Source organism: Lissotriton vulgaris, chromosome 12, assembly GCF_964263255.1.
Source record: "Lissotriton vulgaris chromosome 12, aLisVul1.2, whole genome shotgun sequence".
In the NCBI taxonomy this organism is placed as follows: domain Eukaryota; kingdom Metazoa; phylum Chordata; class Amphibia; order Caudata; family Salamandridae; genus Lissotriton; species Lissotriton vulgaris.
In genome coordinates, this window is record NC_141700.1 from 550,124,029 (window position 1) to 550,143,386 (window position 19,358).

The 19,358-nt window shown below is 46.3% G+C and overlaps 1 protein-coding gene across 2 annotated transcripts in view; it reads right to left on the bottom strand.

Annotated features, from left to right (window-relative positions):
- ITGA10 (integrin subunit alpha 10) overlaps positions 1-19,358 on the bottom strand; it is a 376,023-nt gene that overhangs the window by 125,167 nt on the left and 231,498 nt on the right. For both annotated transcript variants that reach the window (XM_086945363.1, XM_086945362.1), the window contains exon 13: positions 12,475-12,618. In XM_086945363.1, coding sequence (XP_086801489.1) covers positions 12,475-12,618 — 144 coding nt within the window. The remainder of the gene's footprint in view (positions 1-12,474; positions 12,619-19,358) is intronic.

Below are 19,358 nucleotides of genomic sequence, written 5' to 3' on the forward strand. Positions count from 1 at the left end.
ACAATTCTGTCCAGGAAGTATTGGAATTCTTGCGAATAGGTCTTACCTGGGCTACCTTCCACTCCTGCGGCACCAGACCCTCTGTGAGGGAGAGATTGACAAGAGATTGGATCATGGGACCAAGCAGCTCGACCAGGGATGGAAACATTCTTGCAGGAATGTGATCTGAGGGGGAGCCAGACTTAAACTGGTCGATTAATGCTTCAACCTCAGCCAAGGTAATGGCTGGGAATTCAGTGCATAATGGGGGATTAGAGATCTTAGAGGTCTGTGATGACACAGAGCTGCTCATTAGGCTGCCCGTCCTAGTGATCTTATCATAAATCACCTCTATCTTGTGAGAGAAATATAAGGAGATGTCATCACATAGCTGTTGTGAAGGCAGATCAAGACTTTCACAAGCCTTAGGCTTAATGAAGGATTGTAGAATCTGATGCAATGTTTTGGATGAATTACCAGCCTGTTTTAGTTGAAAAGCTATATGAGTTTTCCGAGCAAGTTTGATGTTTTTATGATAACTGGCCAGAGAGACATGATAGCAAATTGTATCCTCCTCAGTGTGTGTACTCCTCCAGACCCTTTCTAGCTTTCTACATGCTTGCTTTTGCAAGCGCAGCTGATCGGTAAACCAAGCTTCCTGACTCTGGGTAGAACGTTTCATACAGGTTTTCATGGGGGCTATGAAATCAATAGCATTGGTAATAGCTGAATTATATTTGGATAAGGCCTCCTCAATGTTATCTGATACTCCAAATTGAGGTTCTATGAACACATTTTGAAAAATTTCCAATAAAACCTTATGCCACTGTCTACGCGAAAAAGATGATGCCGGAGACCAGTTTTTTGATTTTGTCATATCATGCATAGAAAATTCTATAACAGAATGGTAGGACCAGTTCACATGCTTGGGGGGTCACATACGATCTTGGACGAGTTAGAAAGTATCATATCCAATGTATGGCCCGCTATATGAGTTGGACCCTTACTATGCGGCACTAGTCCTAATAGGGACAGTTCCGCCAGAAAGGTCTGAGCATCAGAATTCTCTATAAGGTCGCTATGCACATTAAAATCACCCAATAGGAAGTTATCGCCTGATTTGATATGCCAGGCCAACAGTTCAACTAATGAGATAGAAAAGTTTGTTATTGGACCAAGTGGACGGTACACCAACGCCCCTTTCCAGCAGGCCCTTGTAGGAGCATCAATCCTAAAAACCAATACTTCCATACTGGCAGTACTGCACTGGTCTAGAATCGAGATGGTAATCCCGCTTTTATAAATGATGGCAATACCACCTCCAATTTTGGAAGGTCTATCCAGCCTAAGCATTTTAAATACTTCCGGAATGCCCAGTGTGATAGCCGGAACCGAATGAGGCTTAAGCCATGTTTCGGTAAGGAAGCTCAGCTCCGGTTGGACTGTGGAGGTGAGATCCCATACCTCCACTGAATGCTTAGGCAACGAACGGATATTACATAGCAGATTCTTCCACCCTTTAGGTGTAGTATCAATGAGGGGCAACTTGGTATGGTCCATGTGGAAGGGAGGAACCTGAAACTGACAGTGCCGACAGGAAAACGGGCCTTCCAAGCAAGGCCAGGCTTCTAATGCACAGCCTGGAGATGGCGCTGTCTGCAGACTTAGTCAATTCTGTCTTGTATATCCTATACGCCTAACGGAATTGACTTTTGTAGACCAACAGCCAGGGTCTTTGGCACCAGGCCCCGGCCAGCCGCGGACGGGCGCAGACGGGCTTGTCTTTGGCGCCTCTTCGGCGCGTTGCGGTGCTCCCGCTGCGCGCGTCTGCTGCGCGTCTACTGCGCGTCTGCTGCGCGTCCGCAGATGCATGAGGGCTAAATAGCCCTTCTCTGCCTCCAACTAGAGCGCTAACCACTCCAATGACAATGCAGAAGTACCTGGCTCTCCCTGTCCCGCCCTCCTCGCAACGGTACTAGCTACCGCGTCGGACCGGAGCGGGCAGGAGCAGACACTGAGCCCAGGCTTCCTCGACAAGATAGTGCCAAGCCCCCCCTTTAAAAATTCCCAATAAGGCACAATTAAATATTTAAAAATTCAGTAGCGTGAAACACACATTAATTGTTAAAAATTCAGTGAGATAAACGGGGAATGCTGCCACAAGCTGCCGTACCGCAAAACGGATCGGGAGAGACACTGCCACCGTCATCCGTACCGCCGGTTGGACCGCTTGCTCAGCTTTGAGCTTCAGGCAACTAAACTATCAGCCACCTGCTATGGCCTACTGAGGATGCTTCGCAAGATACTTCCACTCCTCCCATTCTAGGCAAGAAGAGTTATGATTCAGGCTCTTATTCTCTCTCGCCTGTATTACAGTAATGCGATCTATTTAGGAGCCCCCCAACTCACAATCTCCAAGCTCCAGATTCTCTAAAACTGTGCAGTTCGTCTACTTCTCCAAATCCCTTCTCGACAATCTGCTAAAACTGCACTAAGAAGCCTTCACTGGCTACCTGGCAGGGAGAGAATCCAGTTCAAGGCCATGTGCATTACACACAAGGCTTTCTGGGGAAGGGGCCAACAATCAGTCGTTCCATGATTATCCCATACCAGCCTAGCCGAAGTCTCCATTCCGCGTCCCTCTCTCTCGCCACACTACCAAAAATAAAGAGAGCTAGATGTGGCGGACGCTCTTTTCATTACAACTCTGCCAAACTATGGAACGCACTCTCCCCTTACATACGTAAGGAATCCAACCTGCTGCCCTTCCGGAAACTCCTTAAAACATGGTTCTTTCAAAATCCCACTTAATCATGGTCTCTCTCTCTGTACGCGTCCAACCCCAGCGCTGGGATCCCTTATGGTAGCCATCGCGCTATATAAATGCTTTTTCTTTTTTTTTTTATTCAGTGTTGCCAATTTTGAGAGAACCTATGCATCTCTATGATATAAGGGTTTTGAAATTAAACCACTTATGGCCTCTTTACGAGAATTCTGAATGTAGTGGTGTTGATCCGGCACCCCTCGAGTCAACAATACCTGTTGTCCCATTAACTGTGAGGGTAAAAAAATGTAAAATGTAAAATGTTGTATACTTGTAAAGCGCACAGCTGCCCACAACGCGGGCGTCCCGGCGCTGTATACCGCTGGGGAACCCGTCCTGGCTTTCCCTGTGAGATGGTCCCTTCTGGGCACCCCCAAGGTGAGACCAGGCATCCCCGGCGTTGAAGGGGCCGTTGTGAAGATTAAGCAAGCTATTGCCCAGATTTGCAGAGTGGGACCCAAGGTTAGAGTAGGCGCTGAGGCGAGAATTATCAGGCTCGCAGACATTTTGACCCAAGACCCTGCCGCGTTGGGAATCGAACCCTGGTCTGCCGCCTCTAACCATTAAGCCACACTTCAGTGTAGTGCAGTATTAACCCATATTCTAAATTGAATCCCTGATCTGCAAGGAATTTTAAGGGGAACCACATCCAATTCGCAGTAGTTCCTCATTTTAGCCCATAATTTCCCCCAGGGAATTTCTAGGCGAAAGTAAAAAATACTGCAGATCTCATAATCCCGATGAATCGATATCTGCTCATCATAATGACGACTTTCGAAGTGTTATTTTTCTGGCACTTTTGTCAGGACTGAACTTTGAAGCGGCATCTTTCATCCAGACTTTCTCACTGCGGATAAACAACATATCATAACATAATATATACAAGAAGTGATGTATGTCCCTCCAATTCCCTTGTTACCATGCAAAGGTTCTGGTCCTGCTGATCAATGAGGACAGCTGTGGATCTATGATGAGAACCCCTTGGGCCTTGGCAGACCCTACAATGATGCTAGAATAGAGAAGGCAGCCTGGGTAATACCAAGGCAACCAGCATACCCGTATGAAAAACAAACCACTCCAGGTTTACAAAGACCACATACGAAGGCAAAACACAAAGGGCCAAAAGCAAGAGTGCAAGAAACGAAAACCTGGGGCCGCAATACACCTATTTTCTTTGTGATTTATTTTCTGTATGATCTGTCACAATTTCCTTTTGTACATATTGTTTGGAATAGGTGACCACATTAGTGGCAATGAGACGACTATAGTAACAAATAACTTCTAAATCTTAGTCACAGTGTGTTGATGTATATTCATATTTGTAGTATTTTTTTAACCTTTAATATTTTTTGTACCCTTTAATATTGTTTCAACATAATTTTGTGTTTCAAGAAGCATACACCCGTTTGAAATATTTTTCTGCAGATCTGATCATGTTGAAATTAGTAATTCAGCTTTTGAAATAACTTAATGTAAGCTACTGTTTAGAGCTTATTACTGAATGATTGCTTAAATACATGAGAATAAGTAGAGAAAAAAATCCCTTGTAGGCACGTTTACCTGTTGATGCATAACACATGCAGCACGTTTTCCTTCATTGTGCTGGTCGCACCTTTAAAAAGGTGCACCCGGTGCAATGAAGGAAAATGTGCCGCGTTATGGGAAATGCGTTGCCCTGGGGGCAGCCATGTATTTGTGCTGCCCTGGGGGCAGCCATGTATTTGTGCTGCCCTGGGGGCAGCACAATCAAGTGAAATACGGAGTGGCTGCTTAGAAGCCACTCTGTGTTTTCATTGTGCAGGCGGCAACCCCCCTGCCCTTTTAAAGGGGATTAGAGATCCCCTTGCAGGCAGTGCAGTCAGTGAGCATGCCCGAAGATAAGGAAATGTCTGGCGGGGGTCCATAGGACCCCCTTTACCCCCTGCAGAGAGCTGCTCTCAGGTGACGCACTGACAGCGCACCAGCTTTTGGTGGTGCACTGTCAGTGCTCCTGCTGAGGGCTTATTTGCCTCTGCGCCCACGTTGATAATACAGTGCAGGCACAGAGGCAAAAGGATTACCTCATTTGCATGGGGCACACCCCCATGTAAATGAGGGAATGCGCCCTTGAATATAGCCCTGGGGTTTTATGTGTGCCAGCGCTATTGGTATTAAAGAAGGGGCCGCACAAGCTTCTGCGGCCCCTTCTGTAACGCCAAAGTGCCCTAGGGGCGTGCAAAGCGGACACAAACGCCTGTTGCGCCCCCGGGGCACTTTATGTAATACGGCCCCAGGACTCAATCATTTTCATGTATGCACATTCCTCTTATCAGGCTTCCACTGTACTGGCAGCATTGGCTTATTTTCCGAAAAAGGCCTACTCACGTAGAGAGGAAAATACATTTATTTATTAGCAATTATATGCTAGTGGGGAGAAAATAGTATGTTTCTAAAATATAAAAATGAATAAATCTGATATGGATGGTCAAACTATCGCATTTCCAAATTATATTTAAAACTATTAATTACCTATCTGCAGCTATATTTATTATTATTTTTTAATCAAGTGGAGGATCTATGCTTACATCTTTTTATAGCACTATGGTGACTCTGTACGGAGTGTGCGTAGTGCCGGCTTCTACGCATTTTGCGTAGCAGGCGTAGAATTCGGCACTACGCACGCTCCGCAGACGGAGCGTAGCTGGCCGCCACCCGCCTCCCTCCCGCCCGCCCTAAATACTTTAAATTACATATGTAAATGAATTAAAAGGCACTTACCTTGCCCGCGCTGCCCGCCGCGTCCCCGGGGCCCCCTACTTCGTCGCTTCCGTCTTGGGTAATAATGCGCATGCGCGGGCGGCCGCGCATGCGCATTTCTCATGAGAAATGCGCATGCGCGGCCGCCCGCGCATGCGCATTATTACCCAAGACGGCCGCGATGAAGAGAGGGTGCCGAGGAGACGCGGCGGGCAGCGGCGGGCAAGGTAAGTGCCTTTTAATTCATTTACAGATGTAATTTAAAGTATTTAGGGAGGGCGGGAGGGAGGCCTGTGGTGCGTAGTGGGGCTACGCGGAGTGCGGAGGTGGGCGTAGTTTCTCGCCCACTTCACGTAGCTCCGCGAAGCCCCACTATGCCCACTACGCCCAGGGTTACTCTGTATATATGTCCACCAAACTAATGGCCTGCCCGCTCTATTTTGAGTCTTGTGGACCTTCTCATTCAAAGGGGGTCATAACAGCTGGGTCTGCCATTGGAAACCCTACAATGACTGGAGTTAGAGTTGTCGCTGTAGGTGCATCAAACCGGGGCGCCCGCCCTTCTTAGAGCAGGCAGTGGAATGTATATTTTTTTCAGGTCAGGTCCACCAGGGAAATCATGGCAGTCACAAACCGCAAAAAAAGAAAAATGCACCCATACCCTGGGTGTCAGTGTCATTTGCTATTTTGTTTTTCAAAAAGACACTTACACTTTAGCTGCCTTAAAAACATTTAACATATTTAAAGCAGTGCTTTAAATGGGAAATTAAAACTCACTAACTAGGCTGGGTGGACAGTTAGGGGTGTTTCTGGGGGCGTGGCTGTGAGCCAGGCATTTAACAATAGCCACATTTTTTGGGCATGCATCAGAGGTTGGTGTAGTGACCTGACAGATGGGCGACTGGACAGGAGGGGACACTAGGACCCTGTGGGTCATGAGGGAGGTGACCAGGTCACCGGACACCACATCCTGTTAGGGGACAGGAAGGGGAGGGACACAAAAGAGGACTGACCAAGGGAACGGGACGTGCTGAGGCTCGCTGCTGCAAATACAATAAAAAAGATTGCATACATTCACCTGTGTCCCGTGTGTGGTGTATCGGCAGTCCGGCTACAAGGACATGACAACTGGCGACGAAGGGAAACAAGCCGACGTGCAGATCGACGTGTAGATCGACGCGTGGATCGACGTTCGCATGCTGACCTTGCCATCAGGAGTAACCAGGTGCCCACCCTGGATAAGGTGTTAAAATAAGAATAGAGGAGAGGAGCGATATCGGAGCCCACCCGACCGCCTCTGAAGCAAGGAAAGAAACATCTGCGGTAAGTGCGAAGCTTCGAAATTAGACGCGCGAGCTCTCGCGAGAGGCTGAGAGTCTCGGCGGCCATTTTAGATCCAGGCGGCTGGACCAATAGGAGGCGAGAGCGTGGTGGGTGGCCATTTTAAAGTCAGGCGAGAGCGAGATTTCGAGCGCGAAATCTCGCGGGAAGAGCGGCGGCCATTTTAAAGAGGACATCAAAAGAAAAGGGCATTGGAAACAACAGAGCTGCCATAACAGAGTCAGGCAAAAGAAGAAAAAGAAGGAAACGTGCTAAAAGACTGAAATAAGAGCAAGAGAAGCTAAAGAAAGGTTCAGAGAAAAACGAGAAAAGCCAAAAAGTGCCGACTTAAGCACCAAAGGAGCAATAAAGCACAGGCAAATACAATTAAATTTTTTTTTTTTAAAAAGGAGAAACAACAAAGAGAAAAGGTCAAAGAAACAGGAAACACAGGAAAGAATAGAAGAGTGCCAGGAAGAACACAGGAATCAACAAAAGAGTGCCAGGAAGAGCACCTAGAATAGAAGAGTGCCAGGAAGAGCACAAGAAACAACAAAAGAGTGCCTGGAAGAGCACAGAGAATAGAAGAGTGCCGGAAGAGCACGGAGAATAGAAGAGTGCCAGGAGGAGCACCGGAAACAACAAAAGAGTGCCAGGAAGAGCACAGAAAAGAAGAGATAGCACAGGAAACAAACAAAGAGTGCCAGGAAGAGCACAGAGTACAGAAGAGTGCCAGGAAGAGCACGGGAAACAACAAAAGAGTGCCAGGAAGAGCACACGAAAGAGTGCCAGGAAGAGCACATAGAATAGATGAGATGGCAGAAACTAAACCAAAAAGACAAAATGCACAATACAGAAGACCGCCACCCTTCAAGTTGTCTGAGCCACAAGTAGGAAATAGAGAACCAACGTCACTAGAGAATATCCCGTCTCTAGCAAGAGCGGAGTCAAGAGCGACAGCACACGCTAAGGAAATGGAGCGAGGAAAAGACAAACGAGTGGAACAAGATTGTGCGGGCAGCTGGAAAAAAGACAGGAATGAACAGGCCATGAGGAAACACCATGAAGGAACATGCTACAGGTGTGGACTTAAATTTCCACATCGAGGCCCATGCCTAACATTTGGCCAGACGTGCAATAAATGGAACGGGAGAAATGACTATGCCAGCGTACGCCAGGGAGTGCAGTTCAGGAACGACAGAGGAAGACTATGGAGACCGCAAGTGTCAACAAGTAGACATGTTGAAACAGAAACAAGGAGCTCATCACTAGAATCAGGAGAAGAAGAAGAAGAAGAAGAAGAAGAAGAAGAAGAAGAAGAAGAAGAAGAAGAAGAAGAAGAAGAAGAAGAAGAAGAAGAAAGGACTGAACGACTCTATCTTATGACGGATGTTACCACAAAGTCAACGGATGAAGATGAAAAAGGAAAAAGAAGGTGCCTGGTGGGCAAAAGCAAAATGAAAAAGACAGAGTACATGACTATAGGAGTAGGATCACACAAAACAAAGTTTGTCTTGGACAGCGGTGCAACATGTAACATCATGTGTGTATCGGAATATGAAAAGATGAAGAGAAAGCAGACGTCGAGACTGTTCCGAGTTGAGGTTTTCACTTGGGGGTCACGGAAACAAGTGACAAACATGGGGAAATTTACAGAAGAGCCGACACACGAAGACCAAAAGATCAAAGAGGACATTCATGTGCTGAAGGGCGACATACCGGCGCCATGTTTGCTGAGCATCATCACAGCTCAGACAATGGGTCTCATGGCCATAACATACAACATGCCAGAGAAAAGAAGCATCCTAAAAGAATACCCCAAGCAGCGCACTGAACTGACTGTAAATGCCAGCCCAGTGGGACTGGGAGCAATATTGGCACAACACAAACAAGGAAAAGATTCCCCAAGACATATGGTGGCATATGGGAGCAAAAGTCTATCAAACGTAGAAGAAGGATACTCCCAGCCGGAAAAAGAGAGCTTGGCGGCAGTGTGGGCGTGTGAACGCTACCACATGGTCATCCACAGAAAGCTGTTCACAATCATAACAGATCACCAAGCATTGATAACAACATACGGACACCCAAACGGAAAGAGACCGCCCAGGATAGAGAAGTGGGGGACAAGGCTGATGGATTATAACTTCAAAATGATACACAAGCCGGGGAAGGAACACAATACAGCAGACGATATATCAATGCAAACCCTACCACAAGTGTCCCAAGCGACAACCATGGCGGAGGAACATCTAAACTTTGCACTGAAGCATAACACACCGGCAACGATAACAATGAAAGAACTAGAACAAGAGACAAAACAAGACATCACCATGCAGACCATAATGAAGGTGACCAAACAGCAAAGGTGGAGGCACGCCAACAACAACAGCAGCTGGGGAGGAAAAGTATTGAAGGAAGAGCTGTTGGCGTTCAAAAAGATTAGCGAAGAACTATCAGAAAGCGAGAACGGAATAGTGATGAGAGGCACCAGGTTAGTAATACCACGGACGCTGAGAAGAAGGACAGCAGAATTGGCACATGAGTCACATAGAGGGACTGTGGCAACAAAAAAAATGGTGCGAGAAAAAGTATGGTTCCCGGGACTTGACAACATGGGAGAAGAAAGTGTGATGCACTGTCACATCTGCCAAATAATGGGGCCCATATCAAAGCAGGAGCCACTGCAAATGTCCGCATTTCTAAAAGCAGCATGGACAGAGCTGGCAGCTGATTTCTACGGGCATTTGAAAGCAGGAAATTACCTACTGGTAGTAATAGATGAATTCTCCAGATTCCCCATAGTGAGACAAGTGGCATCAACATCAGCCAACGCAATTTTGCCAGCTCTGGATGACATATTGGCAGCATGGGTGTCACCGCAGACACAACAAACAGACAATGGACCACCATTCTCTAGTGACGAATGCAAAAGGTTCATGGAGTACCTTGGGATCAAAGATCGACGAATAGCGTCTCTGTGGCCGCAAGCAAACAGAATGGCCGAACGATCTATGGGAATGATCAAAAAGGCAATACAGAGCAACAAGCAAACACAGATCTCAATTGGACAAGCACTATGTCAGGTGCTGAGAGACTGTCGAAACACCCCTCACAGCCCCACAAGAAGATGCCCTGCGGAGCTGGTGTTGGGGCGATCAAGTAGAACGAGGTTGCCCCAAGTGAAAGAAGTGGAAAGGGTGGAACAAAAAGACAAAGCTGAAAGAGACAAAGAAGCGAAAACAAGAATGAAGGCGTATGCTGATCGGAGGAGACATGCAACAGATGCGAAAGCGAAAGAAGGAGACACTGCGCTAGTCCGACAAAGACAACCACGGAAGTCAGACAGCACTTTCGCAAAAGACGGAAGGGCAAATGATAACGGCGTCAGCAGGACAATACCACATCACCAGGAGTGAGTCGTACTCTAGAGAATTGAAGACAAAAGAAGAGGAGCGGCCGAAACATGGGCTGAAGAAAGACACCCAAGGGGAAGCAGCACAAGAGGATTTAATAGAACAAAAACCAAAAAGAGAAGGCAAGAAGCCCAAGAGACTGATTGAGGAGATGCAAAGAAACGGAGACCTGTGGACACACTTTTTCCGTCTCCGTCTCTCTCTCTCTCTCTCTCTCTCTCTCTCTCTCTCTCTCTCTCTCTCTCTCTCTTTTCATCAGAAAATACTGTCAACATAGAAGGGGGTGACAATGTCTAGTGAAATGTACCAAAGATTTGTTTGTATGTACCAAAGATTTGTTTGCGACAAGGGGGGAGGTGTAGTGACCTGACAGATGGGCGACTGGACAGGAGGGGACACTAGGACCCTGTGGGTCATGAGGGAGGTGACCAGGTCACCGGACACCACATCCTGTTAGGGGACAGGAAGGGGAGGGACACAAAAGAGGGCTGACCAAGGGGACGGGACGTGCTGAGGCTCGCTGCTGCAAATACAATAAAGAAGATTGCATACACTCACCTGTGGAGAAGTGTGGCTCAATAATTAGAGCGGCAGACCCTGATGCAGAGGTCTAGCCCGGGACCAGGGTTCAATTCCCCGCCTCGGCGGGTCTTGGGCTCAAAAATTTCACGGGCCTGATAATTCTCGCCTCGGTGCCTATTCCAATCATGGAGTCCCACTCAGTGACTCTGGGCAATAGCTTGCTTAATCTCCACAACGGCCCCCACAATGCTAAGGATGCCTGGCCTCCACCTTGGGGGTGCCCAGGAGTGGACGCCTCACAGGGAAAGCCAGGATGGGTTCCACAGCGGTATTCGTACAAGCGCCTTGAGACCCTTGCGGGTGAGTAGTGCGCTATACAAGTATCAATTTACATTTACATTACATTTACCTGTGTCCCGTGTATCGGCAGTCCGGCTACAAGGACATGACAGTTGGTGACCTTTAAACCATTCAAACAAACATCATATAGCACAACAAAAAAGTTAAAGATGTACCACTGCAGATAGGGTATTATCTTGATAGTTGTAAACTGTCACCCTGAGACGCACATTCTAATCCTTCCGCTTCTGGAATTGGGCGTGAGAGGGAGTAACTGCAAAGCTTGTCTCCTCCAGTTGTGCCACTACATGTGGGCATGTGACAGCGGGCATAGGCACATACGCATACATTCAAGAAAATTCAAGTCCACATTTGAGGCGACCTTCAAAGTCTTTTTTGTTATACAAGTGACTGCGGTCCCGTTTATGTGTTCTGTGCCTCGGCTCAGTACCTCCTTACTCAACACGGGGACCGAGCACTCCGCTCCCAACACGTACAGTAAGAGACATGGCAAGCATCAGCTTCTATGTCATACCTGTAGGGCCTAATTTTTGGCAGCTTGATATCGCGCATATTTGGCCAATGGGCATCAAAGCGCTTTACATGACAATCAGAACATTTGCATTAAAGCTTACTTTTTTTAAGCACCGTTGGTTAAGTGAGTTGCCCAGAATCACAGCAGGAGGAGTCAATGTCGGGATTCGAAACCCGGTTTGCAAGTTCCACTGTCGACAGCTCTGGCCACATCCTCTTTCTTGTAGCGAAGCCAATTAGAACCTAACACTGCAGGAACAACCCAGCGCTAGAATAAATTACCCGTTACCTGCCAGAGCGGCACATTAACATGCTCTGTTCGAAAGGCCCATTTTCAATAGTTTTTGCGTTGCACACACCCGTACTTCCGGGCCTGGGCCCTGCTGCTTCTGCGAGTACCTGTACTCTCCTTGCCCAAAAAGAAGTTTCTGTACTCAGGGGGAGAAAGCTGAGAAGTGCTGGTACTCAGTCCAGGTGAGTACTGGCCCACTTAAAGCACTGATTTATCACTATAATGTTAAATGATCCTTTTATGACAAATTGTATTTTAAATAAAAACATTTATACTGTATATTTCAGTTTTATATCTCACTTTATAAATATGCAAATGGGATGTGAATGTTGAACTCATAGAAGGGATCTTCTGAAAGCCTTATGTTGAGGCTGCATACATGAAAGATCATTTGTCCAAAGCCTAGTCTCTTCCGGATGGAATGCATCTCACACATATAGATAATTCAGTAACATAACATAACATGTCAGCACACCATCACCTGATATTATCCAGCCTAGTCAAGCAGGCCTTACCTGACCCACTCTGTAAAGGTAGACTCTCCCCGTTTCCCTGTGTTGGGCGCCCAGGTACATTGGCGCGGCAACCAGCAACACATCGGAGATGCCATCATTGTTCACATCAACAGGACATACCTCGCTGCCAAAGTAGGAGCCGATCTGAAGAGAAAGTGAAAATCAGGAGGAGTGAGCTGGGCACCACAGAGTGGAAACAGAGTGTTACTTTGGGCATGTGCTTTGACTGTAAGACTCCCAGTGCGCGCCCTTCACGGTTCCTGCAGTGCAATATCTGACCTGCACTTGAAGGTTGCAACACCTTTGTAAGACAGCAGCTAGGGCTTAACAAAGGCCCCTGAGGCCCCCGCAGCCCCTGGCCCAGGGGATCCTAACTCTTCAGAGGGGCCCCATTCAGCCCAAGGCCAAAGAATATCTGTGAGAGTCTAAGGGCCCATTCTCCACCTTCTGTAGGGGGCGCAATCATTTAGCGCTACAGAACGGGGCACTTTGGATGGAAGGGGGCTGAGTGGAACTTTGGTGCTGCTATGGTATTAATCGGACTAGGCCCGCACTTTTTAGTTTACTGCAATGTTTTTTAAGAGCAGAGACCAGCACACCTCTATAGAACCTCAATGCTATTAATGGGACAAGGCCCGTATTTCCCTGTAAAACGCAGCGCTGCAATACTATTAATGGACACGTCAGTCGCTTCTCTACATGGATGCAATACTATTAATGAACACGTTAGCTGCTTCTCTACATGGATGCAATACTATTAATGAACACGTTAGCTGCTTCTCTACATGGATGCAATACTATTAATGAACACGTTAGCTGCTTCTCTACATGGATGCAATACTATTAATGAACACGTCAGCCACTTCTCTACATGGATGCAATACTATTAATGAACACGTTAGCTGCTTCTCTACATGGGTGCATTACTATTATTGGACACGTTAGGCGCTTCTCTACATGGATGGAATACTATTAATGGACACGTCAGCCGCTTCTCTACATGGATGCAATACTATTAATGAACACGTTAGCTGCTTCTCTACATGGATGCAATACTATTAATGGACACGTCAGTCGCTTCTCTACATGGATGCAATACTATTAATGAACACGTTAGCTGCTTCTCTACATGGATGCAATACTATTAATGAACACGTCAGCCACTTCTCTACATGGATGCAATACTATTAATGAACACGTTAGCTGCTTCTCTACATGGGTGCATTACTATTATTGGACATGTTAGGCGCTTCTCTACATGGATGGAATACTATTAATGGACACGTCAGCCGCTTCTCTACATGGATGCAATATTATTAATGAACACGTTAGCTGCTTCTCTGCATGGATGCAATACTATTAATGGACACGTCAGTCCAGGGTCGGACTGGCCATAGCGGGCACCGGGGATACAATACTATTAATGAACACGTCACTATTAATGAACACATTAGCTGCTTCTCTACATGAGTGCAATACTATTATTTGACACGTTAGGCGCTTCTCTACATGGATGAAATACTATTAATGGACACGTCAGGGGCTTCTCTACATAGATGTAATACGATTAATGGGCACGTCAGGCGCTTCTCTACATGGATGCAATACTGCTAATGCACATGTGAGATGCATCTTTACGGGGATGCAATACTGTTAATGGACAGGTCAGGCACTTCAGTACATGGATGCAATACTGTTAATGGACAGGTCAGGCGCTTCGGTACATGGATGCAATACTGTTAATGAACACTTCAGGCTCTTCTCTACATGGATGCAATGCTATTAATGGACAAGTCAGGTGCTTCTTTACATGAATGCAATACTGCTACTGGACAGGCCAGGTGCTTCGGTACATGGATGCAATACTGTTAAGGGACATTCAGGTGCTTTTCTACATGGATGCAATACTGTTAATGGACATGTCAGGTGCTTCTCTACATGACTGCAATACTATTAATGGACACATCAGGCGCTTCTCTACATGGATGCAATACTATTAATGGACACGTCAGGTGCTTCTCTACATGGATGCAATACTGCTATTGCACATGTGAGATGCATCTTTACGGGGATGCAATACTGTTAATGGACAGGTCAGGCGCTGTGGGACATGGATGCAATACTGTAAATGGACAGGTCAGGTGCTTCTCTACATGGATGCAATACTATTAATGTACAAGTTAGGCGCTTCTCTACATGGATGCAATACTATTAATGGGACACATCAGGTACTTCTCTACATGGATACAAAACTGCTAATGGACACGTCAGGCGCTTCTCTACATGGATGCAATACTGTAAATGGACAGGTCAGGCGCTTCTCTACATGGATGCAATACTATTAATGGGGCACATCAGGTACTTCTCTACATGGATACAAAACTGCTAATGGACACGTCAGGCGCTTCTCTACATGGATGCAATACTGTAAATGGACAGGTCAGGCGCTTCTCTACATGGATACAATACTGCTAATGGACACGTCAGGTGCTTCTCTACATGGATGCAATACTGTTAATGGACACGTTAGGCGGTTCTCTACATAGATGCAATACTGTTAATGGACAAGTCAGGCACTTCTCTACGGGGATGCAATACTATTAATGGACATGTCAGTTGCGTCTCTTCTGGGATGCAATACTGTTAATGGACACGTCAGTTGCTTCTCTAGATGGGTACCGTACTGTTAATGGACACGTCAGGTGCTTCTCTACGTGGATGCAATACTGTTAATGGACACTTCAGCCGCTTCTCTACATGGGTGCAATACTATTATTTGACATGTTAGGCGCTTCTCTACATGGATGCAATACTCTTAATGCAACACGTCAGATGCTTCTCTACATGGGTGCAATACTATTAATGGACACGTCAGGGGCTTCTCAACATGGTTGCAATACTATTATTGGACACGTCAGGCGCTTCTCTACATGGATGCAATACTGCTAATGCACATGTGAGATGCATCTTTACGGGATGCAATACTGTTAATGGACAGGTCAGGCGCTTTGGTACATGGATGCACTACTGTTAATGGACAGGTCAGGCGTTTCGGTACATGGATTCAATACTGTTAATGGACACTTCAGGTGCTTCTCTACATGGATGCAATACTATTAATGTACATGTTAGGCGCTTCTCTACATGGAGGCAATACAATTAATGGACACGTCAGGCGCTTCTCTACATGGATGCAATACTGCTATTGCACATGTGAGATGCATCTTTAAGGGGATGCAATACTGTTAATGGACAGGTCAGGCGCTGTGGGACATGGATGCAATACTGTAAATGGACAGGTCAGGTGCTTCTCTACATGGATGCAATACTATTAATGTACAAGTTAGGCGCTTCTCTACATGGATGCAATACTATTAATGGGACACATCAGGTACTTCTCTACATGGATACAAAACTGCTAATGGACACGTCAGGCGCTTCTCTACATGGATGCAATACTGTAAATGGACAGGTCAGGCGCTTCTCTACATGGATGCAATACTATTAATGGGGCACATCAGGTACTTCTCTACATGGATACAAAACTGCTAATGGACACGTCAGGCGCTTCTCTACATGGATGCAATACTGTAAATGGACAGGTCAGGCGCTTCTCTACATGGATACAATACTGCTAATGGACACGTCAGGCGCTTCTCTAAATGGATGCAATACTGTTAATGGACACGTTAGGCGGTTCTCTACATAGATGCAATACTGTTAATGGACAAGTCAGGCACTTCTCTACGGGGATGCAATACTATTAATGGACATGTCAGTTGCGTCTCTTCTGGGATGCAATACTGTTAATGGACACGTCAGTTGCTTCTCTACATGGGTACCGTACTGTTAATGGACACGTCAGGTGCTTCTCTACGTGGATGCAATACTGTTAATGGACACTTCAGCCGCTTCTCTACATGGGTGCAATACTATTATTTGACATGTTAGGCGCTTCTCTACATGGATGCAATACTCTTAATGCGACACGTCAGATGCTTCTCTACATGGGTGCAATACTATTAATGGACACGTCAGGGGCTTCTCTACATGGTTGCAATACTATTATTGGACACGTCAGGCGCTTCTCTACATGGATGCAATACTGCTAATGCACATGTGAGATGCATCTTTACGGGATGCAATACTGTTAATGGACAGGTCAGGCGCTTTGGTACATGGATGCACTACTGTTAATGGACAGGTCAGGCGTTTCGGTACATGGATTCAATACTGTTAATGGACACTTCAGGCGCTTCTCTACATGGATGCAATACTATTAATGTACATGTTAGGCGCTTCTCTACATGGAGGCAATACAATTAATGGACACGTCAGGCGCTTCTCTACATGGATGCAATACTGCTAATGCACATGTGAGATGCATCTTTACGGGGATGCAATACTGTTAATGGACAGGTCAGGCGCTGCGGTACATGGATGCAATACTGTTAATGGACAGGTCAGGCGCTTCTCTACATGTATGCAATACTGTTAATGGACAGGTCAGGCGCTGCGGTACATGGATGCAATACTGTTAATGGACAGGTCAGGCGCTTCTCTACATGGATGCAATACTATTAATGGGACACATGAGGTACTTCTCTACATGGATACAATACTGCTAATGGTCACGTCAGGCGCTTCTCTACATGGATACAATACTGCTAATGGACACGTCAGGGGAATCTCCACTGGGATGCAATACTGCTAATGGACACGTCAGGCGGTTCTCTACATAGATGCAATACTGTTAACGGACAAGTCAGGCACTTTTCTACTGGGATGCAATACTATTAATGGACATGTCAGTTGCGTCCCTTCTGGGATGCAATACTTTTAATGGGCACGTCAGGAGCTTCTCTGCATAGATTCAATACTGTTAATCACAGGTCAGATGCTTCTCTACATGGATATCGTACTGTTAATGGACAAGTCAGGCGCTTCTCTACATGGATGCAATACTGTTAGTGGACATGTCAGCAACAACAACAACCTTGAATTTGTAAATCGCACAGCTCCCTCCGAAGTGGTTTCCTAGAGCGCTAGGGACCCTCGGTAAGATTAAGCAAGCTATTGCCCAGAGTCACATGGTGCTGGTCTGACCTGTCACCGGTGCCGGGGATCGAACCGTGAACCCCGTGGTCCGGAGTCAGGCACCCTGGCCGCTGCGCCACACCTGTTAATGAACACGTCAGGAGCTTCTCTACATGGATGCAGGACTGTTAATGGACACGTCATACGCTTCTCTACATGGGTGCAATACTCTTAATGGGACATGTAAGGTGCTTCTCTACATGGATGCAATACTGTTAATGGACACCTCAGAGGCATCTCTATATGGATGCAATACTCTTAATAGGACATGTCAGGTGCTACTCTACATGGATGCAATACCGTTAATGGCCACGTCAGGTGCTTCTCTACATGGATTAAATACTTTTAATGGACAGATCAGACGCTTCTGTACATGGATGCAATACTGTTAATGGACACATCAGGCGCTTCGCTTCATGGACGCAATTCCATTAATGGGACACGTCAGGTGCTTCTCTGCGGGTATGCAATACTGTTAATGGACAAGTCAGAGGCATCTCTACATGGATGCAATACTCTTAATGGGCCATGTAAGGTGCTTCTCTACATGGATGCAATACTGTTAATGGACACGTCGGGTGCTTCTCTACATGGATTAATCACTGTTAATGGACAGATGTGATGCTTCTCTTTGGGGATGAAATACTGTTAATGGACACGTCAGTCATTTCTCAACATGGATGCAATACTGTTAAAGGACATGCCAGGTGCTTCTCTATGGGTATGCAATACTGTTAATAGAGAAGTCAGGGGCTTCTCTGCAGGGATGCAATACTGTTAATGGACATGTCAGGTGTTTCTCTACATGGATGCAATATTGTAAATGGAGATGTCAGGCTTGTCTCTACGGGGATGCAATGTTGCTTATGGACACGTCAGGCTCGTCTCTACAGTGATGCAATACTGTTTATGGATAGGTCAGGTGCTTCTCTACATGTATGCAATACTGTTCATGGACACATCTGGTGCTTTTCTCCGGGAATGCAATACTATTATTGGGACACGTCATTAGCTTCTCTGCATAGATGCAATACTGTTTATGGACAGGTCAGGTGCTTCTCTACATGTATGTAATACTGTTCATGGACACGTCTGGTGCTTCTCTCCGGGAATGCAATGCTATTAATGGGACACGACAATCACTTCTCTGCAGGTCAGCAATAATGTTAATGGGACCTGTCAGGTGCTTCTTAGTAGGGAATGCAAAACTGATAAGGGATGCAGAGCGGGCACTTCTCTCCATGGCCGCAGTACTGTTTATGGGACAGGCCATTCTCTGCATGGCTGAAATACTTTCAGTAGGACAGGGTAAGCACTTCTGTACAGGGATTGAAAAACTGTTAAAAGGAAAAGGGCAGATGCTTTTCTGAATAGATGTACTGTGGTTAATGGACAGGGCAGGCATGTCTCTACAGATTTGCAATATTGTCAAAGGACAGGGCGGTTACGTCTCTGCAGGGATGCCATTCTGTTGCTAGAACAGTGTAGGGACACCTCTGCAGGTCTGCTATACTGTTAAGGGACAGAACAGGTGCTTCTCTGCCAGGCTGAAATAGGGTGAATGGGATAGAGTAGGCACTCCTCTACAGGGCTCCAATACTGTGAGCGGACAGGGCATGGACTTCTTGACAGGGCTGAGTTACTGTTACTAGACTGGGCAGTTACTTCTCTTCAGGGGTTGCAGTTTTGTTACTGGGATGGTACCAGCAATTTAAATCCATGCAATGTGTTTATTAGGACTCTATTAGCTTTTCTTTGTAACTTTTTTTAATTCGATGTGCTGAATG